General features: G+C 43.7%; 2 protein-coding genes across 2 annotated transcripts; both read right to left on the bottom strand.

The window, feature by feature from the left end:
* Positions 1-3,019: 3,019 nt before the first annotated feature.
* LOC113011394 (uncharacterized) lies at positions 3,020-8,155 on the bottom strand. The gene is made up of 4 exons (XM_026150954.2): positions 7,776-8,155; positions 7,382-7,521; positions 7,119-7,200; positions 3,020-4,097 (listed from the first exon to the last, which is right to left on the bottom strand). The coding sequence occupies exons 1-4, from the start codon at positions 8,017-8,019 to the stop codon at positions 3,166-3,168; spliced, it is 1,398 nt and encodes a 465-aa protein (XP_026006739.2). The 5' UTR covers positions 8,020-8,155; the 3' UTR covers positions 3,020-3,165.
* A 4,304-nt stretch (positions 8,156-12,459) lies between these two features.
* On the bottom strand, positions 12,460-23,984 carry casq1a (calsequestrin 1a). The gene is made up of 11 exons (XM_026150524.2): positions 23,570-23,984; positions 20,383-20,476; positions 20,120-20,220; positions 19,845-19,956; positions 19,521-19,594; positions 16,129-16,259; positions 15,978-16,023; positions 15,819-15,873; positions 15,573-15,673; positions 15,373-15,447; positions 12,460-13,529 (listed from the first exon to the last, which is right to left on the bottom strand). The coding sequence occupies exons 1-11, from the start codon at positions 23,804-23,806 to the stop codon at positions 13,125-13,127; spliced, it is 1,431 nt and encodes a 476-aa protein (XP_026006309.2). The 5' UTR covers positions 23,807-23,984; the 3' UTR covers positions 12,460-13,124.
* Positions 23,985-24,153: the final 169 nt, after the last annotated feature.

Genomic DNA, 24,153 nt, shown 5'->3' with positions numbered 1-24,153 from the left:
GTGTTTCCGGTTGCGTCAACGTAGCCTTATTTTTTAAAATACCGAGTCACACTCTGTTAATGTCGGTGCTAGATTTTAAACTGTCAGTCAAAGATTTCCAGGTACTGTGCGTACTTATCCCTAACTTACCATTGTGTTTTTACACTTTTCAGATAATCAACCCAGTCAAACTAAAAGCGTCAGTCAGTTGTGCTGACTCAGTTAATTACCGACACTTAGAAAAAAAGCACGAACAAGAAAATAAAGAAAATGGTACATTTTACTAACTAAACCCTCTGAATGAACTCAAATAGTGGTCATCGGTAATTTCACGTTATCTCTAACTGATTAATAAAAGGGAGTATATAATACTGAAGGGCAGGGTCCTGGTGCTCTCTTTGAAAGCCATGTCCTTCCTCCACTTTGTTCTGCTCGTCCAGTTTTCATGTCAGCGCTTGTCCTCCGCTGTCAGGAAAACTTCAGTTGTTTTCAGAGGAACTCTGTAGAGAACATGCCGGTTAAACACGCAGATAACCTCTCCGAGTAATAACCCTGCGACCGAAAAGTGTCTTATAACTGAGATAAGATGCGGTGGAAAAAGAAATTTCACACTTTTTATTTTTTTTTTTTTTTTCTGAGAAGCCAACTCAGTGACAATAAGTCTGGAAAGGGTTACAAAGCGGTTTCTAATGCTTTGGGACTCCAGTGAATCAGGGTGAGAGACATCCACAAATGGAGAAAACTTGGACTCCAAAATTACTCCAAAAACACATCAATGACTTTTCCAGGTGGTCACAAAAAACACAAAAAGAACTGCAAACCTCACTTTCATTGAGCTCCATTCTATTCTATTTATGTACTGCCAAATCACAGGTCACCTTAAGGCACTTTATATTGTAAGACCCTCAGATAATAGAGACCTCAACAATAAATAAATAAAAAAACAACCCTATGAGCAGGCACTTGGCAACAGTGGGAAAGAAAAACTTGAATTTAACAGGAAGAAACCTCCAGCAGATCCAGGCTCAGGGAGGGGCGACCATGTGTCATGACTGATTGTGGGTGATGAGAGAATTACAGTATCAGTGCAGGTCAGTGATCACGATGCAATAATAAGAAACAGACAAGGCAAAAATGGCATCCATTGGAGAGCTCCAAGGAGAAAACCACTGCTGACTGAAAAGAACACAAAGTATCGTCTTACATCTGTCAACAGCAAAAAATTCTGTGGACTGACAAGAGTTTTTGGAAGGTTTAAGTCCCTTTACATCTAGCATAAAACCAGCACAGGACATCATAAAGATAACATCATACCAAACATGGTGGTGGTAGTGTGACGGTCTGGGGCTGCTTTGCTTTGGAACAATAATATCTGCTCTCTACCAGGAAAACACATCAACAAAAAAAATGGCCTGTATTTGTATAGCGCTTTTCTAGTCCCTAAAGACCCCAAAGCGCTTTACACAACCTGTCATTCACACATTCACACACTGGTGATGGCAGCTACATTGTAGCCACAGCCACCCTGGGGGGCACTGACAGAGGCGAGGCTCCTGGACACTGGCACCACTGACCACCACCAGTAGGCAACGGGTGAAGTGTCTTGCCCAAGGACACAACGACCGACTGTCCAAGCTGGGGCTTGAACCGGCAACCTTCCGATTACAACGCGAACTCCCAACTTTTGAGCCACGATCGCCCCTAGCAAGTCCACCTCTGAATGACCCAAATATTAAAAAGCATCAGTTTGCAGGCTCTTCATACTCAAAACTCCTCCAATGTGGCTGAATTAAATTAATTATACAAACAAGAGTTCTTTCACTGCCATCTAAAAACCTCATTGCCTGCTATCACAAAGGCTTGATTGCAGTTCTTGCTGCCCAGAGTGGAACAACTAGTTATTAGGTTTATGGGGCAATTAGTTTTTCATAAAGTGGGTTTAAATAGCCGCCTTTCCCAATAATAAATGAAATCAGCATTAAAAGCTGCATTTTGTATTTACATTGGTTTGAATGCTTTGATCTTCACACACAAAATAAACTTTAAAAAAATTTTTTTTTATTGATACAAGAGACAAATGTTCATCAGAAAAAGTTATTAAAAACACTGAAAACAAGATGTTATTCAATGCACATGTAGTTAAAAAAAAAAACAAAAAAACCCCCCGTCCCTTAAATGAAGACGAGAGCATATTTGTTACGTTTTAACTTATAAAGTCACCATGAAACATACAGGTCATGGAGAGCAAGACATCTACAGACGGCGAATAATCGTAACGTGCTACAAAGTCAAAGAGTCAGTAATAAGTGACATAAGTGTTAATTAAAACAAAAACAAAGACTTGAAAAACAAATCTATAAAAGATAAGAGTGTATAAAAGCACATCATTTAACATGAAATGTTGAGAGGTGGAGAACCGTAGGCTTTCCAATACAGACAACCACCAGATATCTCAGGTCTACCCATTAATGCTGTGTTTCAAGACATTTATAACATCTCCATCTCCAAGGAGCACCAGAGCATTTGTAAGCTGGTTAACTGTGCAGTGGCGGGTGGGTTTCCCTGCAATTTGATTGTGCGTTTCTCAGGAGGTTTAATGCCAAAACATGTGTAGTAGTCGCAGTCTTGCAGCCCCATTAATAACCCACAATCACAAAAACTATGGCATGAACTAAACACACAAATTACAGCAGAACCCCCCCCAAAAAAAAAAATTTTGTAGTACAACTCCCCCCCAAAAAATGGCAGTCATTCAGGTCATTGGTCGTCATAGGAGGTGGGACAGAAGAAAAAAAAAGAAGGCAGCTGAACTTCTTTAAGTTTAGAAAGATGCTTTGGTTTCAAAAACAAGAAGGTGGAGAGCCTCAGGTAAACCATATTGGGGTTATTGGCCCTGGGAGGTGGTTTCACCCTTAATGTCCCACGTCAGCGACTATGGTGTCAATACCCGGGACATCTTCTTGGATGCGAAACGTCTTTCCAAACCTAAAGAAGTCCAGCTGCCTTCTTTTCTCAAGCTCCTAAGATCCAATTACAACCCCAGTTATTTTAGGACAACTCCAAATAAACAATCAACATAAGCAATCTTATGACTTTCACTTCTCTTCTTTAAGTTTCTCGGGACAGCTTCTGTTTATAGTGTCTTCAGTGTGAGGTAGACATCCGTGTGGCTGCTCACAGCTGTTCCTACAGCTTTAAGCCGGCGATCGTTCTGAATGAAGGAACGAAGAGCTCACAGTGGTTCACTTTGTGCTTCTCTAGATTCCTCATGATCCTGAACGTCTTGCCGCACGTGGCACAGCTGAAAGGCTTCTCTCCGGAGTGAAACCTCAAGTGCGCTTTTAGGTTGTCTCGCAGCCGAAAGCTTTTACCGCACTGCGTGCAGGTGTGCGGCCTCTCCCCCGTGTGGAACCTCGAGTGGCGGCGGAGACTCTTTCGCAGGGCGAACGTTTTAGAGCACGCAGAACACGAGTACGGCTTTTCTCCGGTATGGAAGCGCTTGTGCCGCCGGAGGATCTTCCTCCGGCTGAATGTTTTCCCGCAGATGCTGCAAGAGTATCCATCTCGGGAGCGACTGATGACCGTTTGGAGGCGCCATATGTCATTTGCGCATCTGGTGAAGCAGCACAGGCGATGGCCAGTGTGAAGACCTTGATGACGGCGGAGATCTTTTGGCACAGGCCAACCGTTTTTGAGGTCAACGCTGTGAGCTTTGGCAGCGTCGCCCTGAATGTCTGATTCAGGCAACGTGAGAACATTTACCAGCTGCACTGCGCAGGGACGCAGCAGCTTTGGATCTGGAGATGTGAGTTTCAATTTCATCTGGAGATGGTTCTTTGCTTCCTTCTGAGCGTGGACCCACTCCCACACTCCAGTGTGTGCAGGAGTCGCAGCGCCATCAGATGGGGATGGACTGTAGGCAGTGCCTTTAGCTGTGCTGACACTGGCCTGCTGAGGCTCGGCTTGAGCAGGCTTCTCCGATTGATCAACTTTGGGTGTTGGAGACTCCAGCTTAAGGATCAGCGGGCAAACAAACTTCACCTTCTCCCCAGAAGCAGAGTTGTTCGTGTCAGGCTGAATTACAAGAAGCTTCTGATCAGCTGACGTCTCTGTGGAGACTGAAACAGATCACATACATCTTTAATGACACTGAACATTTTCACCATCCTTTCATGAAGCTTCCCAAACCCCTTCACTCTCTTACAAAATGTCTCTGTCTCTCAGTGGATGCTATGCATGCAAAATAATAGAAGAGGAGCCATCAAATAACAGGGGCAGATACGGTATTTAAAACACTGTCATTACACGTGTCCTCACCTTGTTTTTGTATGTTTGTATGTATGTTAAATAATCCCCACAACTGAAGAATTTGACATTATTTGAAACCATAAAATGTAAAAATGCTCACAAAATGCAACAGCGTGACACTGGCACTCAAACTTTGCAGCTCTACCCCGTCCGAATTCTTGCATCACATGAGTGAGTGCACGATGTGCTTCATGGGAGTGTAATGATGGAAGCACAACGTTCTGAAATTTAACAATCTTTAACCACGGTAATTATTAAAGACAGGTGACAGAGTGCTGTGAGTGACGAGCGGAGCTAGTGTTCTTGCTAATTCATGTAGCTGTGAAGTGAAATGGTCAAGTATCGCTGCTGTTAGCACGACACGGCAGCAACACAACAAAGTGTTTCCAAGTGTTAGCACAGCACACTCTCATGATACACTGTTGTATTACTGTAGGGTCTACCTTACAATATAAAGCACCTTGAGGAGACTGTTGTTGTGATTTGGCGCTGTATAAATAAAATTGAGTCAAACTTTTGTATTGCTACTCTGTGTATAAAAAAAGCATTTAGCCTAAGCCTACTTGCTCCACCACATTATTAAACTATCGCGTGATGCTAAAAATCGATATTTGCGTGCGATACACATCCTGCATCATAGAGGAACACACAGGTTTCTCAATGTTGTGGTTTACTGGTCTGAGGGAGCAAAAAGCCACAGCTTTACTGATGACACTTAACATCAGACAGAAATCCAGGTACTCGTCATAGTATTTACAGTGGGGCAAAAAAGTATTTAGTCAGCCACCGATTGTGCAAGTTCCCCCACCTAAAATGATGACAGAGGTCAGTAATTTGCACCAGAGGTACACTTCAACTGTGAGAGACAGAATGTGAAAAGAAAAAAAAAATCCATGAATCCACATGGTAGGATTTGTAAAGAATTTATTCGTAAATCAGGGTGGAAAATAAGTATTTGGTCAATAACAGAAATACAACTCAATACTTTGTAACATAACCTTTGTTGGCAATAACAGAGGTCAAACGTTTACTATAGGTCTTTACCAGGTTTGCACACACAGTAGCTGGTATTTTGGCCCATTCCTCCATGCAGATCTTCTCGAGAGCAGTGATGTTTTGGGGCTGTCGCCGAGCAACACGGACTTTCAACTCCCGCCACAGATTTTCTATGGGGTTGAGGTCTGGAGACTGGCTAGGCCACTCCAGGACTTTCAAATGTTTCTTACGGAGCCACTCCTTTGTTGCCCGGGCGGTGTGTTTTGGATCATTGTCATGTTGGAAGACCCAGCCTCGTTTCATCTTCAAAGTTCTCACTGATGGAAGCAGGTTTTGGCTCAAAATCTCACGATACATGGCCCCATTCATTCTGTCCTTAACACGGATCAGTCGTCCTGTCCCCTTGGCAGAAAAACAGCCCCATAGCATGATGTTTCCACCCCCATGCTTCACAGTAGGTATGGTGTTCTTGGGATGCAACTCAGTATTCTTCTTCCTCCAAACACGACGAGTTGAGTTTATACCAAAAAGTTCTACTTTGGTTTCATCTGACCACATGACATTCTCCCAATCCTCTGCTGTATCATCCATGTGCTCTCTGGCAAACTTCAGACGGGCCTGGACATGCACTGGCTTCAGCAGCGGAACACGTCTGGCACTGCGGGATTTGATTCCCTGCCGTTGTAGTGTGTTACTGATGGTGACCTTTGTTACTTTGGTCCCAGCTCTCTGCAGGTCATTCACCAGGTCCCCCCGTGTGGTTCTGGGATCTTTGCTCACCGTTCTCATGATCATTTTGACCCCACGGGATGAGATCTTGCGTGGAGCCCCAGATCGAGGGAGATTATCAGTGGTCTTGTATGTCTTCCATTTTCTGATGATTGCTCCCACAGTTGATTTTTTCACACCAAGCTGCTTGCCTATTGTAGATTCACTCTTCCCAGTCTGGTGCAGGTCTACAATACTTTTCCTGGTGTCCTTCCAAAGCTCTTTGGTCTTGGCCATGGCGGAGTTTGGAGTCTGACTGTTTGAGGCTGTGGACAGGTGTCTTTTATACAGATGATGAGTTCAAACAGGTGCCATTCATACAGGTAACGAGTGGGGGACAGAAAAGCTTCTTACAGAAGACGTTACAGGTCTGTGAGAGCCAGAGATTTTCCATGTTTGAGGTGACCAAATACTTATTTTCCACCCTAATTTACGAATAAATTCTTTACAAATCCTACCATGTGGATTCATGGATTTTTTTTTCACATTCTGTCTCTCACAGTTGAAGTGTACCTCTGGTGCAAATTACTGACCTCTGTCATCATTTTAAGTGGGGGAACTTGCACAATCGGTGGCTGACTAAATACTTTTTTGCCCCACTGTATCTGGTATGTGTGTATATGTACCTGCAGGCACTGTCCATTGGAAAGTAGCATCAAAGCAACTCTCCTATTATGCATGGGAGAGTTGCTATGATGTGTGGAGGGAATATGAAAGAAGTTACAAAAAATAACTTCAATAACTTAATCCTATTGCTTATGATGAATGGATCATTTCCAAACAGAACTGTGCACAGGGTAGATCAGAATACTGCCCATTCTACTTTGCATCAATTATTTATGAATTATTTTACAGAATTTTCGGGTCCTCGCACATTCAGATGCTAGCCTCATGTACCTTGCCCCTTTTCAAGATAAAAGAAAACAACAAAAAGCAAAACAAAACAAATGAGTTATGCAACCAGATCAATTGTACGCTGACTTTTTTAATGTAGTATGCATGGTGTGTGTCTAGCATGCATAATGTGTTCATGCTTCCACTGTGTCAGCATAACACAAAGTTCTTACCATGCAAATCAACTTCTGTCTGAGCACCACAGTCAGATGGAGACTCTGCTCCAAGGACGCTCAACTCCACCGTATCCACAACCTGACCAAAGAAGGAACAAGACACATTTGCATGCATGCATCATGACTAGTGCAATGCATACCGCACCTGAAGCATCGCAGTAATAAAAAAAACGGGCAACAGAGAAAAGCAGACCAGGCTTCATAAAGTGCCTGTTCTTCATTCCACAGGTGATTTACAGCCCCTGTAAATTCTTACTGACCGGATCCTTCAGGGATGACCACTCGGGGTCAGCAGGCCCATTATCTTCAGCCAAGAGGATTTCTGGCGGAATGAGGCAACCCTCCATCACCACCTCCTTGCACTCCCTCACATAATCGCTATCCGAGACAAAAGTGAGCCCTACGGAGTAGAGGAGGGGGAGGGTTAACGCTGGCAACTACACTTCAGCTTCGTGCAAGATTGCTTGGTGATATGCAAACATGCATCAAACTATTTCTTTATCGACGTCACAGAACTCTGTTGGAATAACTTTCAAACATGTTTTTATTTATTTTTTTACTGGAGCTAAAAGCCCCACTCGTGTACCAGGAGCTGCAGCAGAGCTGTGAACACAAACAGGAAGTAACGACGTTTAAAGCCTCAGAAACACGAACCATGAAGCAGCGACGGCTCCTCCGCGCTGTCGCCCACTTGCACTCCGATGCTCCGTTTTGTGTCCCCGCTCGATAAAACATCCGAGGTTTCACTTCCCTTCCCGTCCTCACCGCGGCCCAGGTCCACCTCGGATGCTCGGTATCTGCTCTCGAACAGTTTGATTAACTCCACCGAGGCCGCTTTAACCAGCGAGCCTAGCACCGACTCCACCTGCGCCTGGAGGCTCACGACCACCGTCGACATGCTGCCTGTTCCTGCCGTGCAGAAGTTCACACCGTAAAGGAAGTTAAAATTTAGAAGAAGTATTTATTTACCAACCGTATAGCCACATGGTTTGCAGAGGGAAGAGGTGTGTCTACTAGTGGGGGAGGAGTGGCCAAAGGAATGGCCTTCCTCTTCTTTCAGTTTGCTAATTGGCAGCCGGCAAAGACCTTTAAGGTGCATTACCGCCACCTTGTGGATTAGCGTGGTTACTGTCGAAGCCCTACTTCTATAATCTATGTTAGTTTTTCCCAATTGTTTACACACTACTATGTAGGAATACAAAGTAGGAGTACATTTCCCACATACTTTACGGTATTTTCTGGTTTTTTTTAAGTGTGTTTTAAAAAAGTAGGAATCGTGCTTGCAGTGTAGCAGAATTGGTTCAGGGGATTAGTGCATCAGTTACATGTCGTAGCCATTGTGTTTGAAGTACAAGTACAGTAATAGGGCTTTGGAGTTGACGTCACGCTGCAGTATTTTACAGTATACTGTTTTTATTGCAGAGTTGAAAGCTTACCAACATGAGGTGGTCTCCTGAACAGGAGACTGAAATGATAAACATGGTTTCTAGAAAAAACCTCATAACAAATATAAAGAAAAATAATAGAAGACAACAACATATTTCAAAATATTGATAGGGTCAACTTATCAACACTGGACCATCTCTTGCACAGAAATAATCTGAGGATCAACCAGGGTGCCATTTGAACGCAATTCAGAAAGAGTCAAAGAATTGCGATGCAACTATATGCAAGTAAGTCCCACACAATCCCACAATTGATGCATACTCTCAGCACTGTATAAATTACAGCACTGTACAGTAATCATACTCTGAACAAAAAAAAAGGCTTACAGCAAGTCATTATGATGACTGGTAGAAGAATGGTCATAGTGTTTTACATTAAGCACATCAGTGTTCAGTTGGTTCTAATAAATGTCTATTCATGTGATGTTTGTGTGTGTCATTTGAAAACAAAATGCCATTTTGACAAGAAATTATATCGTTTTGAATGTAGCGTTTCATTTACAGGAGAATTGAAGGGTTTTGCCCGTTTTGTGTGTGTGTTTTTTTTATTTCTGTGTGGAGCTCTGACAATACGAGGCATTCTTTCAGGAAAGTGTGTAAACAATTGGGGAAAACTGTAATATGCAATTTCCCCTAAAAATATCTGAGCATCTGCCTTTTTTGCGGATGTAATGTGAAAATACTGCAATCTTCCCCTGGTATATCTATTCTGTATTCCTATATCTGTATTCCTCTCATTCTTTTTAATTCTATATTATATGTCCAACCTTCTTGCTTCTTCTTTTTGATGGTGTTTAATAAAGTGACTATCCATAATGATGTGATAAAATAAGCCTGGTCCAAAGGATTCACTGCACTTTAGTGACCTTAACATTGATTGGTAGGTGGTTATAACATTGTGGCTTAGAGCTTATAGTTTTAAAGTGGCTCTTCATGGTGTTCCTGTAAGAGGAATTTCAGAAATAAACTGAAATCAGAGTTTTATTACAGCTTTTAGACACACCCAGGACTCTCATATAAACAAAAATGTAATTTTTCTGTCCCACCTTTATCCCTCCCACCAGTCAAAACAGGATACACAGGGTGTATGCTCTTAAAGACCTTGTGCACTTGCACAAACAGGTAGGCTGGAGTATGAAAATATTATGGCAATGTTTCTGGTTTGCTGCCACAGCGTAATTAGTGCTCATGATAAACATAATTCACTCTGGTTTTATCTTTTAGTACAGCCACCATCCCAGAGTAACGCTATGTTTTCATTCTTGAAGGAAAGCTTTTTCAAGTTCACACTGACTCTGCACAGAAGCACACAGGAAATACAAAACAGAAGGGGGCAAAATAGAGTCCATCAATATTTAACTTATCAAGTCTACCTCTTCATCACTGGAGATATCTTTTCAGTAGCTTGACCTCTAATATTCCCACAGGGAATCAAGCTGAAAATCCTCAAAGAAAATTTAATCCCCTAAACCCTTTGAATTCCCCCAAAATATTTTTCTATCCCACCTCTGTAAATCACTACCTTATCGTGGTGGAGGAGTTTGTGTGTCCCAGGGATCCCAGGGGCTGTGTCCTGGTCCTGGGTGAGGGACCAGACAAGGAGTGATTCAGAAGACCCCCATGAGTAGAACATCAAAGGAACAGTTCATGCCGCCTGGGATAGGGTTTACGGGGGCCCCGACCTGGAGCTGGGCCTGGGGAGGGTGCCCGAGAGTATTCATCTCCCTTTTTCGGGCTGTGGGTCCATCCTCCTGCGGGCGCCCAACACCCGCAGGAGGCGGCGTAGGGGTCGGGTGCATTGTCTGGTGGGCAGTGGCCAGAAGCGGAGGCCCTGGCAGAGCGATCCCCAGGTACCAAGACTAGCAATTGGGACATGGAATGTCACTTCTCTGGTGGGGAAGGAGCCCGAGTTAGAGCGTGAGGTCGAGAGGTACCCACTAGATATAGTTGGGGTCACCTCAATACACTGCTTGGGCTCTGGAACCAGTCTCCTGGAGAGGGGAGGGACTCTATCTCAGTCTGGAGGTGCTGGGTATCCTAGTATCCCCTCGGCTTACTGACTGTACACTGGGGTTTGTTTCCTATTAGGATTTGTTCCCTGTGCCTTTGGGGTCGGGGAATGGGTCCTGACTCTCATCTGCGCTTATGCTCCGAGTGACCGTTCAGAGTACCCAGCCTTCTTGGAGTCCCCGGTCAGGGTGCTTGAGGGTGCTCCGCCCGGGGACTCTGTTGTCCTACTGGGAGACTTCAATGCTCATGTGGGCAATGACAGTGAGAGCTGGAGGGGTGTGATTGGAAGGAACGACCTCTCGGATCTGAACACGAGATCAGGGTCGGTACCTCTGGATTGGAAGACCAGGTGGTGGTTACCAGCTTTAAGAAGGGAGACTGGAGTGTGTGTTCCAACTATACAGGGATCACAATCCTCAGCCTCTCTGGGAAAGTCTCAGCCAGGGTGCTGGAGAGGAGAATCCATCCGTTAGTCGAACCTCGGATACAGGAGGAACAATGCGGTTTTCGTCCTGGTTGTGGAACAATGAACCAGCTCTTTGTTCTCTCAAGGATACTTGAGGGTGCATGGGAGATTGCCCGACCAGTGTACATGCGTTTTGTGGACTTGAAGAAGATATTCGACCGTGTCCCTCGGAGTGTCCTGTGAGAGGTGCTTCGGTAGTATGCGGTGTCTGGCCCATTGCTACAGGCCGTTCGAAGGCAGAAATGAGCTTGCTCCGAAGGGTGGCTGGCCTCTCCCTTAGAGATAGGGTGAGAGGTTCGGCCATCGAGGAAGGGCTCAGAGTAGAGCCGCTGCTCCTCCACATCAAAAGGAGCCAATTGAGGTGGTTCGGGCATCTGATAAGGATGCCTCCTGGGTGCCTCCTGCGTGAGGTGTTCTGGGCATGTCCCACCACCAGTGTGTCCTGGGCAGACCCAGGGTACACTGGTGAGATTATATCTCTCGGCTGGACAAGCTGGAGGAGGTGGCTGGGGAGAGGGAGGTCTAGTATCATCATGGCAAATTTTCTGCCCCTTGGTACCAGCTGAGAATCATTTAAACACGACAACCTAGCTGAGTATTGGTGGTAACCATATTATGACCACAGTGTACTCATCTGAAGGTTGCTTCAAGAATAATGTGCCATGTCACAAAGCTCAGGTCATTTCAAACTGGTTCTTTAAACATGACAGTGAGTTCATTGTACTCAAATGGCCACAGTCACTAAATTTCAGTACAGTAAAGCAGCGGTCCCCAACCCCTGGGTTTCGGACCGGTACCAGTCCGTGAGTCGTTTGGTACCGGGCCGTGAGAGTTGAGGCTCAGGTTTGAAATGTATGGTTTTCAGGGTTTTTATCGGTTTTCAGCGTTATTTTGTTATCGTTTTTATCGTTAACTTGGTTTTCCTGGGTCTTTTCACATGTGTTATGAATAAATCTTCTTTTTTCGGTACCGGTACTAGTTTTATTTTGTTGTATTTATCCGCGACACCTTAAAGGCCGTTCCGTGAAAATATTGTCGGGCATAAACGTGGTGCAAAAAAAGGTTGGGGACCGCTGCAGTAGAGCACCTCTGCAATGTAGAGGAGTGGTAGATTTGGATCATGGATGTGCAGTCAACAAATCTGCAGCAACTGCATGATGCTATCCTGGCAACATTGAAGTTTACCTAATGAAGTGGCAAGTATCAAAACTGTATCTTCTTTAGTAATATTTTAACACTGTAGCTTTAAGTGCTGAAAGTGATTTCTTTGTACCTATTTAGTCTAAGCACACTTGATGAGATGAAGAACTCCTCAGATTGTTTTCATGATGAGGATGAGAATTCATGACTTGCTATCGTGTATATTTCACACATGCACACACACATACACATCTTTAAAAACTATACAGTAGTGAGGTTTCCGTCCAAGCTGTCATTTATTTAAGACTTCACAGTACGTTAAATTCCTCTTGTTACAAAAATAGAATATGGCTGTTGTCATATTTCATCATCGTAGAAAACATCCATATGATGTACAGCACATTCAGTGTACAGCATTACATTGATTTTACAGAGTAGGCTGGTGATATTCAAGACCTGTAACAAAAGCTTGTTAGCACCCTAGGATCTGACCTCAGTCGTTTCGGTTGTGGGGAAAACAAGAAACTAAGTGAACATAAATAATACACATTCAGACGGCAACAGACTCCACAGATGGATTCAGACATAATGCATAAAACAATGCAACCCTTCCAGTATTAGGAAAATAAACACTTTAATAGTATAAAAATCAATAGAAGTAGATTGCAAGGTTTCAAATCATTTTTTTTTATTTTTACATGTGGGGATAAAGGCACTGTGGCTTCTTAGTACTTTGTTACATGGAGCATTAGAGGATATGGAGGTGAGAGGGTCAAATGATTACTGGAATAATGTTCTGATGTGATGCAGAGGGAGGGTGATGAGAAGATGAGATATCAACATGATAACTGGTTTCAAGAAAGGATGATATGACAGAGTTAGTGACGCTGAGTCTTGAAACTGCATTGGTCAGACTTGAAAAGTAATTTATGACTTAATTGTTTAATAATCGTCATCGTCATCGTCGTCGTCATCGTCATCGTCATCGTCGTCATCGTCATCGTCGTCATCATCGTCGTCGTCATCATCATCGTCATCATCATCGTCGTCGTCGTCATCATCATCGTCGTCGTCGTCGTCATCATCGTCGTCATCATCATCGTCGTCATCATCATCATCGTCGTCATCATCATCGTCATCATCATCGTCGTCGTCGTCATCGTCGTCATCATCGTCGTCATCATCGTCGTCATCATCGTCGTCATCATCGTCGTCATCGTCGTCATCGTCGTCATCATCGTCATCAGGATCGATTTCATCTGACAGAACATCCTCGAGCCAGTCCTCCAGCTCATCTGCAGAGGGCAGGTCCTCACCGTCATCCATGTCCAGCCACACGCTGTCAGCCTGGGGGCAAAAAACCAACAGTAACTGCTCTGTTGTGGATTCTCTGAAAAGGTGAAGGTTCAGGGTACCTTTAAAGACACGATGAGCCTAAACTTGAATGAACCATGGCCATATGCCTCCCTTATTTCTGTCAAGTGTAAGCTGTTACATTAGTGGATGTGGCTGGGCGTGGTTTGTGGTGCGGCTGCAGGGGAGGCTGACACACCAGAGCTCCATCAGTTCATCACGCCTCCTCTGCATGACAAGTGCCGGGACCTGAGGGTGGGGTTGCTGTGTGTATGTGGGACACAACTGAAAAGCTGTGGCCGTGTGCAGAAAGAACCACCAACCTAATAAAAAGTGTACTGAGTGAACTATGTGGTCAGGTCTAGCATTGGTGTGCCACAGTGGACACTAACAATAAAAATGACCGTTGTAATCCATGTAAGCCAAAATCCCAGCTTCATACTGCTCCAAACCCTCAGTTTCAGACATTTCTTTCTAGTCTTGGCTCTGTGTGATGTCAAAGAGAGCTTATTTGGTTATCTGAGACAGATACCACTGACTCTGACCACAACCCCTCCCACTGGCTCTCAGGTCTTTCTCTTTGTGAGAGCCAAACAAAGCAAGCTTAAGTTGGTGGCCTTAATGCCAAGTGCAGCTTATTTGATACGTGAGTTTTTGAAAATTTTTGAGACTTCTTCATCATCATTGTAATTTTCTCCCAAAAAACGTTAATAAACATTATAAAGCAATAAGTTGATACATTTTTTTAATGTCAAAAGGTTTAATAAATACTAACTTTTCCAAAAATGAAACTAAAATAGCTTGTATCAGATACACCATTAACTGAGAAAGTAAAGTGTATCTGACATAAGGATGATCTAGAGTCTAAGGTTACGTCCACACGTACACGGGTATTTTTGAAAACTGAGATTTTCTGTTTTCGTTTTAAAAAATAATCCCGTCCACAAGTAAATGCAGAAATGAAGGAAAGCAACAGGTGGCGATATATTCCTAACCGTGTAGAAATGTTGGCCAATCAGAAGTCTAGAAGCCTCGGTGGGAAATAGTAAACAAAGCTGGGGTATAGAAGCAGAACCGAGTCGTTTGTGTGGAGGGACAGTAACTGTGTGTGTATATGTAAGCATTTAAACACTGCAGAGAGTAGAATTAACAGTAACAGTATTGTAGAAATTCATTTCACCGAAACAATAACGTGGCGCACAGTGTGACGTCAAAAAAGGCGCACACCTTTGACGCTGCGTTTTCTGCGTTTTCTCCGTTTTTGTTGTCCACACGTAAATGCAAAAACTGAGTTTTCAAAAATATCCACCCAGGCCGGAGTTTTTAAAAATCTCCATTTTCAGTGACCAAAAACGCAGCTTATGTGTGGACGAAAGGTGCAAACGCATAGAAAAATCTGCGTTTTCAAAAATACCCGGGTACGTGTGGACGTAGCCTAAGAATAAAAATATTAAATTGAAAATGAACAAATGTAATAATTAATAACTCATCTCTCCTCATTGGTCATGGCAGATGGCTGCCCTTCCCCTACCCTGGTGGTGTTGGAAGTTTCTTCCTGTTAAAAGGGAGTTTTTTTCTTCCCACTGTTGCCAAGTGCTTGCTCATAGGGGGTGGTTTGATGGGGTTTTCTCTATATTACTGTAGGGTCGTTAACTTACAATATAAAGCACCTTTAATAATAGGCAACAGTTATTGTGATTTGGTGCTGTATAAAGAAATCTGAATTCAATCTGAATTGAATTGAACTATAAACAGAATGTATAACAGTACATCAGAGGAACAATACAAAGAAATGTTTTGAATTTGGTAATAAGGTCATACTCAAAATATTACTTACATCATCAGCTTCAACAACACCAATCTGTGGGTGCGACAGGTCAATTCCAAAAGTCTTTTCCCAGTGTGGCAGGAGCTGCAGGGGAAAGTAAGCAAAAGATTAGTTGCTGTTATCAACCCAACTGCTATCAGTAAAACTGTGCAGAGTGCCTCACAGCCTCTTGTTTCTAAAGAGCATATTACACTGCTTCATATTGTTACCAGAGGGAAGTCATCAGGGTCGATCCAGACAATGCTGAGGTCGGGGTTGTCAGTGTTATCCTCGGCAACTTGCTTTAGAATCTCCAGGAACTCGAAACCATCTGAGTAGTGGAAAAGTACATCGCAGTCTAAGCTAAACAGCTATCTAAATAACAAAAACTAAACAGCATTACAGGATGATCAGAAACAACTGTCATTACAGATGCTCATAGATATGTTTTTATACTTCATTTAAGATTCCTTTACCTGGGTCAGACTCCTCTGCAAAGGCAATAATATGTTCACCATCAACATCATCTTCCTGTGGGAAAAAAGGCCGGAATTTCAGGGAAACTGTAAAACATTAGGTTACAATCTTATTAAAGTTATGTCTAGGAAATATAATTCAAGTTTATAATTTCTCACCCAGATCTCGTACATGTTGTGGGGCTGCAGCTTCCTCAGGGTTGGTCTAACAAGCAAAGATTACTCAAATCTTAATGCCCTTTACTTGGAACTCAGATCATGAAGCTTGTACCTCTCGAGATCCTTCTAATGTGGCAAAAATAGGACTTACCTGTCGTGATCTTCAATGAATTTCACCAGTTCCTTCTCAGAGTAAGGTTTTCCTGGGACAACAACTGGTTCATCCATAAATGGTTCATAGAAGTCCACCTCATTGAGCTTCAGGTCCAGAGCCTTGGCGACCTGTAAGACAGGGCCAAAGAACTCAAACCCTCATCTGACCATAAAGGATATATTAATGGTGTATTATTTATTATTTGTTTTTGCTTAAGAAAAATGAAAGTGTTATTAATATATATTTGTGTTTAGTAAGTTAGCCAAGGTTTGTGACTAATTGCAGGGTTGATGTTTCAATCCATATGTTAAAATGTACTTGAGCAAAACACTGCAAGCCTAAGTCACTCCATTTAGCAGTTCAGCTAGTACCTTACTCTGCACTTTTCACCACCACTGATCTGTGAGTGTACAATGGGTGGAAGAGAAACAACAGTGTAAAATGCTTTACTTAACATATACTTAACATCTTAGTGGAAGATCTGTCTGATATTTAGATATAAGAAAGATCACTTAGGCCTCACTAACTTGAATGAATTGATTAAGGATACCTTGGAAAGGCTCGCCCCCTGATCCAATGGCTTCACAAATACTGGTAATCACACAGTGTTTTTATTTCTTGCGTGATGATCACATGATGGACAAATAATAATGTAACCATAACTTTAATCTTCAAAACAATGCAATGTAAGATGCATCTAAAATTCTTCCATCCATCCATCCATCTTCATCTGCTTTATCCGGGGCTGGGTCGCGGGGGCAGCAGCTTAAGCAGAGAGGCCCAGACCTCCCTGGGGAGGACGCTGGACAGACCTGGTGCACCTAAACGTGTAGTGAGGGTGTGCTGGGAACGTCTAGCAGAGGCCCCAGTCCGCGAGATCTTCAACGCACACCTCCGGCAGAGCTTCAACAGCATTCCGAGGGAGACTGGGGACATTGAGTCCGAATGGACCATGTTCAGCATCTCCATTGCTGAAGCTGCTGCATTGAGCTGCAGCCGCAAGGTGGTTGGTGCCTGCCGTGGTGTTAATCCCCGAACCAAATGGTGGACACCAGAGGTGAAGGGAGCCACCAGGCTGAAGAAGGAGTCCTATCGGGCTTGGTCAGCCTGTGTGACTCCGGAGGCAGCTGACAGGTATCGAAAGGCCAAGCGGAATGCGGCTCGGGCAGTGGCTGAAGCAAAAACTCGGGTGTGGGAGGAGTTCGGAGAGGCCATGGAAAAAGACTTTCGGACTACCTCGAAGAGATTCTGGCAAACCGTCAGGCATCTCAGGAGGGGAAAGCGGTGCTCTACCTGCACTGTGTATAGTGCTGGCGGAGCGCTGCTGACTTTGATTGAGAAAATTGTCAGGCGGTGGAAGGAATACTTCGAGGACCTCCTTAATCCCACTGACACGTCTTCCGAGGAAGAGGCGGAGTCTGGGGATGAGGGGGATGATCCGCCAATTTCCGGAGGCGAGGTCACTGAGGCAGTTAAACAACTCCTTGGTGGCAGAGCCCCTGGTGTTGATGAGGTCCGCCCGAGTTCCTGAAGGCTCTGGACGTTGTAGGGCTGTCCTGGTTGACACACCTCTACAATGTTGCGTGGAGATCAGGGGCAGTATCCCTGGACTGGCAGACCGGGGTGGTGGTCCCCATCTTTAAGAAGGGGGACTGGAGGGTGTGTTCCAACTACAGGGGGATCACACTCCTCAGCCTCCCTGGGAAAGTCTCAGTCAGGGTGCTGGAGAGGAGAGTTCGTCCGTTAGTCGAACCTCGGATACAGGAGGAACAATGCGGTTTTACGTCCTGGTTGAGGAACACTGGACCAGCTCTTTATCCTCTGAAGGATACTTGAGTTTGCCCAACCAGTGTACATGTGTTTTGTGGACTTGGAGAAGGCATTCGACCGTGTCCCTCGGGGTGTCCTGTGGGAGGTGTTGCGGGAGTATGGGGTGTCTGGCGCATTGCTACAGGCCATTCGATCCCTATACGACCGTCGCAAGAGCTTGGTTCGCATTGCCAGCAATAAGTCGGACTCGTTCCCGGTGGGTGATGGGCTCCACTAGGGCTGCCCTTTGCCATCTAAAATTTTTTTTTTTTTTTTTTTTGCCTGTCCCATTTGGTTCTTTAGCCGTCAGAATTGTTGTCTGAAGACCAACAAGGATACCCAATGGATTTACTTTGCCAAATGGATCATCACGGCCTTGCCACATTGGTCCATTTGATCAATCTTTGTTGTTATTATTTATTTTATTTTATTTTCAGTTGTTACAGACGGGACAGACATGACTGTATTCAAAAGGTTTCCCCATGTAATGGTCTGCTAGAGCAGCGGTCCCCAACCCCCGGGCCTTGGACCGGTACTGGTCCGTGAGTCGTTTGGTACCGGGCCGCGAGAGTTGAGGCTCAGGTGTTAAATGTATGGTTTTCAGGGTTTTTATCGGTTTTCAGCGTTATTTTGTTATCATTTTTATCGTTAACTCGGTTTTCCTGGGTCTTTTCACGTGTGTTATGAATAAATCTTCTTTTTTACCGGTACTAGTTTTATTTAGTTGTATTTATCTGCGACACCCTAAAGGCCGGTCCGTGAAAATATTGTCGGGCATAAACCGATCCGTGGCGCAAAAAAGGTTGGGGAACGCTGTGCTAGAGGATGTAGAGATCTATAGCCCTGTCCCCCAGGGCATGAAGCAGGCATGGAGGAGATCCAGGCCCCAGACATCCAGAGGCCCCAGAGTGCGAGAGCCCAAGGAGGACCACCGGAGGGGCATCCGTGCCACCCTCCTGGGGAGAGCTGAGGAGAGCCCCAGATGAGGGGTCACCCAGTAGCCACGGAGCAGAAGCCAGAGGAGGCTGCAGTGGCGTGCCCGCCGGCTCTGAGGCACAGGTGGCCAGAAGGGGACGGGGAGGGGACGGGGGGGGGGGAATGCCTCCCCTGCACCCTGGTGACACGCCCGCACCCCAATGCCCTACTTGTGTGGGTGGGTGTGTTGGAGCGGGAAGAGGGAGGCAGCTGGGGATGGGGAGGAAAAAAAGGGGAGGAGCAATCTAAAATTCTTGTTTAAAATATTTTTCAGATTTTTTTTTTAGAAAGCTTTTGTATTTATATTTGCACATAAAAACTGGATACATAAAATATGGAGTGCCTCAGAGTTCAATCTTGGGCCCTCTGCCACTTTTTAAAATAAAATGTTTTCAGATAATTAAAACATGCAAGCAAATATACAGTTTTCAAGAAATTCATTTTAATGTTTCTATGTTTGAGTTAAATTTTTGAGTCTGATCATCCTTACAAAAACAATCCCCATATCCGTAGTGCTCAAAAGACTTTAGCTTTACCAGTTGTGCTGAAAGCTGAAACTAGACTAATCACATAGTAGCCTCAAGTAACTTACTTTGATTACTCACCTTGGGACTGAATGTGGCATAGAACAGGATGTGTGGATGGAACTCTTCAGCAGCATCAGCATAAGCCTCAAAATCTGAAATTTAAAGGCATCCATCAAGTTGTTTCAGTAGATTGCTATATGTATGAAATATCTAAGAATGTAGACTTCTTGTTCTCATCATTACTGGTGTTTTTGTGTGCTCACTTAAATCAAATAGTAGCAACTGCAATGAAAACATTCTGATAATTATCCTAGAGTTAGGATGCTGTTTAATTTGCTTGATGTGGAATTATCTAAAAACAATACAGGCTATCATGACATTACAGTATCACAGGATTCTTACGTTCTGACTTGTGACTCTTAAAGTAGCCCACCAATTTGATGTCCTCTTCGATGTTTTTAAAGCCTTTTAGTTCCTTACTATTGTCAATTATTTCCACAGGGTCCTCGAGAACCTGTGGAAAAGGAGAAAAGGGAGAGACAACAGAGATGACAGAGAGGAGAATAAACTGGAATAAAGCTCTGTGGGTCATCTTCAAAGGAAGAAAAATCAGTATTTAGAGATTTTATTGCTAAAATAAGGCAGGCTATTAACTGGGAGATTATATCCTCACGAACATCATAGATGAACTCCACAAGAGTGTCAGCTGCAAGCTCGCCATCATATTCTATGACTTCATCGTCTGTGAAGACGAAGATGCTGTCAGACTCGTCAAGGCCTAAGGGGAAAGAACATTTTGTGTTTAATCATGCGGCTTTTGAACAGGTTAGCTCAGATTATATTTTAGCTAACTTCTGTTACAGTAACTTAACTGTGATTGTTTGGCTAGTCTGACTTTTGCACAATAAGCCATGTACCAACTGCCTGCAGCTGTATTTACCTAATTTCTTTGCAACAGCCTTGTCGTGCTTTGCATCAATGAGACCAACTCCAATATCTTCATCTTCAAACTCATCCAGGACCTGGGCTGCAAGCTGTAAAACATTGCACATAAATAATTAAACAATTTATTAGTTCAACACAAAAAAGGGTGGGGTGGTGGGATAGTGTGTTTTACTCATTTGGAAGGCTACACCATTACACCCCTACACTATTATTTACACCTTTTGACAAAGTTGTCTCACTCAGTAGTTTCATTACCATAAAAGCCTGCTTTTCAGAGCGCCGCTTATGCACTTTCTAAATCTGTATGAAACTTGAACCTTGTGACTGACAGTTGGGTCCACCAATGACAGCATCACACTTGCAGCTCAGCTGCATTGAGGAAGTTGTTTGAGAGCTGTCTCAGTGCATTTGAAGGGTAAACAGTGCACACAAACTCTTGCAGACACACACACACACACACACACACACACACACACACACACACACACACACACACACACATACATGTACACTGGTGTCAGAAATCTTGAGCAGCTGCTTTACTGGCATAAATAGTTAGCCCAACCAGGCTGTCCTGCAGTTTGTTGTGCAGATAATTCTCTGAATTTCTTTTAACCTGACTGGAGTTTTGGATGAGTGGGGCACAGTGAAATAGTTTAAAATTTGCAGCTTAGTTTTAAGTTACACATCATACAGACTTATTCCCTTCATTGCACTATACCTTTTTTGCAGACTGTGCCCTTTTGGCATTTACACAGACTAAAATAAAACTTCTTACAGGCAAATGGATTAATGCTTCATGGTTGTATATATCACATTTACTTTGTGGCATATATTTACAGGCTATATTTAGTCTATAAACATATTTAGCCTCCCCAAAAAATATATGTGTATACATTTTTTTGGTAGTACCTAGTAGTGAATTTCACCAAATGTCCATTTGAATAAAGCACATTATTTTTACCCAGATAAATTGTTTTTGCAAATGTCTTTCAGTTAAAGTATGTAAAGCAAAAGCAAACTATGTCTGCCTGCTCCTCCTAGTCTGAAACCTGCAAAGTTGTTTTTGGAACTTGGGTGTTCTGAATGTGTATTTGATGTGACATGGATGAGATCATTTGCTCAGAGTAATTGAACCTCCCCAACTACATGTAAAGTTAAACCAGCAGGCTCAGTATCTGGGGTGGGATTTCATAGCTTCATGTCTGCGTGCACTGCAGCTGTACATTTCTTTCAGTTTTTGTTCTTGGCTGAGATGTTACGAACTGTAGTGATATTCAGCTGGTGCAGCACCTGACTGTATCTGCTCATTTTGATGAGCAGAGTAACAAAGAAAGACATGTACACCTTCATGTGTGCCATTCAGTGTTGAAGTGTAAAAGCACCTGCAATCTGTCTGGAGAATGCAGGTGCTTTTCCTTACATTGGTCTACAGCGCTTCCCTTGACAAAGCATTCGTAACAGACCTGAGAGGTCACTTTAATAACAAAATCAACCAAGTTCAAATGGCATGGACGAAAGCACTTAATTATCACCATCACAATGTCATGTTTCATTTGACTTTCACTAACCCCCACAGGGCTCCTTGACCTCTGAAATGTTTGCACCTTTTGCAGTTGCCTCTTACTATAAATAAAGCTTCATTAAATGTAAATCAAAATACATTCAGAAGGAGAAACACAAGCCATCGGAGCTCAACCCACCACAAAAGCAGCTCAGGATAAATATAGCACCAGAAGCCACACCAGCCCCAGGGACTATTTTGGTGAGATGGCAATGATGCTCAATACTCTGGGATCCGCTGACAAGTACAGTACTGCATGTGTCAATCACAGCGCAGAGCTGAGCTGGCACTACTGGAGCCAGTATCTCAAGCGCTGGCCTGGAGCCCCAAGGCTGAGCAACAGTGCCCTATACGCAGACACCAGAGGGTCTTGATGTGATTCGCCAAGGAGAGCAGCCTCTCTCGTATCTCTCACTCTCCTGCTCTCTCTGTCTGATTTGTTATTAATATTTTCCTCATTACTGCTATTTATTACTAGTTTTTTTTTAGCCCTTCATCCTTTTTCCTTTGTCTTGTTCACATGAGATTTGGTTACTGATGAGATCCGTTGCACACAATTTCTGCTATATTTGTTTAGGCAAAGTCAGAATATTTGTCACAATTTTTATTTTTAGGGGCTGTTGAGAGTTCCTTATATGATCCTTTTTGGCCTAGAGTTGTCATAAAAATAAAAAAAATTTAAACAGGAGTCAACAAACCAGGCTTGCAAATTACAATAATGCAACAAGCATATGGGGTAGCAGCCTTGACATTACACTGTACATTAGCCATGCCAAATGCCATAAAATACTGTTGCTACGTGATCTAGTGCAGGCCATAAATCAGAAATCAACCTGGTTTCTCAGAACTGCAATGTTCAGTGCAGTTCTCAAATAACTGCTTCTTTAAACAATATCAAGTGTGTCTTCAAATGCTCTCTGGGCACCTCTTACTTCTGCATTGTGTCTGTGATCGTTATAGTGTAAAAATGAATTTTGCTCTCTGTATAAATAATCAGCATGTCTGCAAACATGGAGTCAGCTGCTTGAAGTGATAAATTGAACTTTTCTTGGAAAATGGAATGTGGTTTTCACTTGTTTACTTACAGTTGTTTACTTACAGTAAACAAGTGGAAAGGTTTGTGTGGAAAGGGATGTAGTGTGTTTTTATGGGAATGTGAACCAGGCTGGCGTGAGGCCTGATGAGCAATCAGATGAGGGAGTGTTAAGTGCATCAACTGCTCGCCTCACACACAGTATCACACAAAGACGCACACAAACAGACACACATCCTCTACACAGGCTCAGCCTTTGCCAAAATAAATGATACCTTGGGTCCTCACAGCTCAGCTCTTTGCCTCGGGGTGGTCGACATGACGACACACCGTAGGCTTGTGACACATTTTTGGGACTTCACTTCTCAGCATTTCTCAATCCAGCAAAGCTATTTTCTACCGCCTTATCTCCTGTTCTCCATAATAACTTCCTCTTTGCAAGTCACTGACAGGAGATGAGTTTATTCAGTCCATTTTTTTAAAACCGCAGTTAAATATGCTGAAAGCATCTATGTGCTCATGAATAAAATACCAATATTACAGCTTCCTCATCACCATCTATCCACAGTTCTTATCTTAACCCACCTCAAGGGCCAACTCCTCGATATCGAACTGTCTCTGGGCGGCGCGGCTGGATCCGGGATGGTCATGGTAGTACACCACCATAATGTCATACTTCTTCATCACGGACTTATAGTTCTTGGCGTTGAGGTCGTGAACGCGGTCCTTGCCATCGTACTCAGGGAAGTCCAAGCTCTCCTTGCCCAGTGAAATGCTCCCAAAGGACAGCAAGACTACTACAAGCACCCAGGTCCACTTCATGACTCCTCTCTAATGTGGATGTATTTACAGTTTCAGAAAGTAAATGAAAGGGGCGAAAAATATTGAAAAAAAAAGTTTGGTGAAAGTATGGAGAACCCCTTCCAATCCGCGTCACCCAGAAGAGAGCAAGACAGCCTCCTGCATCCACCTTATTAAAAACCCCACATGGGCAACTGGCAGTGGGCTCAGGGTGCAAGAGGGGTTGGGCTTAGTCTGACATAGGTGTGACCGTGGTCCTATGTGGCACGTAATTAAGCATGGAGAAGATGAGGCAGGGCTGGGGTGACAGCTTTCTGTGTGTGTGTGCGTGCTTGAGTGTATGTTAGGAACCAGTGAAAGAGGGTGGA

This window comes from Astatotilapia calliptera, chromosome 18 (assembly GCF_964374335.1).
Source record: "Astatotilapia calliptera chromosome 18, fAstCal68.1, whole genome shotgun sequence".
NCBI lineage: Eukaryota > Metazoa > Chordata > Actinopteri > Cichliformes > Cichlidae > Astatotilapia > Astatotilapia calliptera.
The sequence above is the reverse complement of the archived record's forward strand: the minus strand, read 5'-3'. Positions and strand labels throughout refer to the sequence as shown.

What these genes read in the sequence shown, in the direction of transcription:
- LOC113011394 (XM_026150954.2), bottom strand. Translation starts at nt 8,019, where the DNA reads ATGTCGACGGTGGTCGTGAGCCTCCAGGCGCAGGTGGAGTCGGTGCTA. An exon ending in GGAGCCGTCGCTGCTTCATG is followed by an intron (nt 7,522 to 7,775) that starts GTTCGTGTTTCT and finishes TCTACTCCGTAG; the next exon opens with GGCTCACTTTTGTCTCGGAT. An exon ending in GACAGAAGTTGATTTGCATG is followed by an intron (nt 4,098 to 7,118) that starts GTAAGAACTTTG and finishes GATCTGTTTCAG; the next exon opens with TCTCCACAGAGACGTCAGCT.
- casq1a (XM_026150524.2), bottom strand. Translation starts at nt 23,806, where the DNA reads ATGAAGTGGACCTGGGTGCTTGTAGTAGTCTTGCTGTCCTTTGGGAGC. An exon ending in TTGTGGAGTTCATCTATGAT is followed by an intron (nt 19,957 to 20,119) that starts GTTCGTGAGGAT and finishes CCTTTTCCACAG; the next exon opens with GTTCTCGAGGACCCTGTGGA. An exon ending in GTGTTGTTGAAGCTGATGAT is followed by an intron (nt 13,530 to 15,372) that starts GTAAGTAATATT and finishes TTTTGCCCCCAG; the next exon opens with GCTGACAGCGTGTGGCTGGA.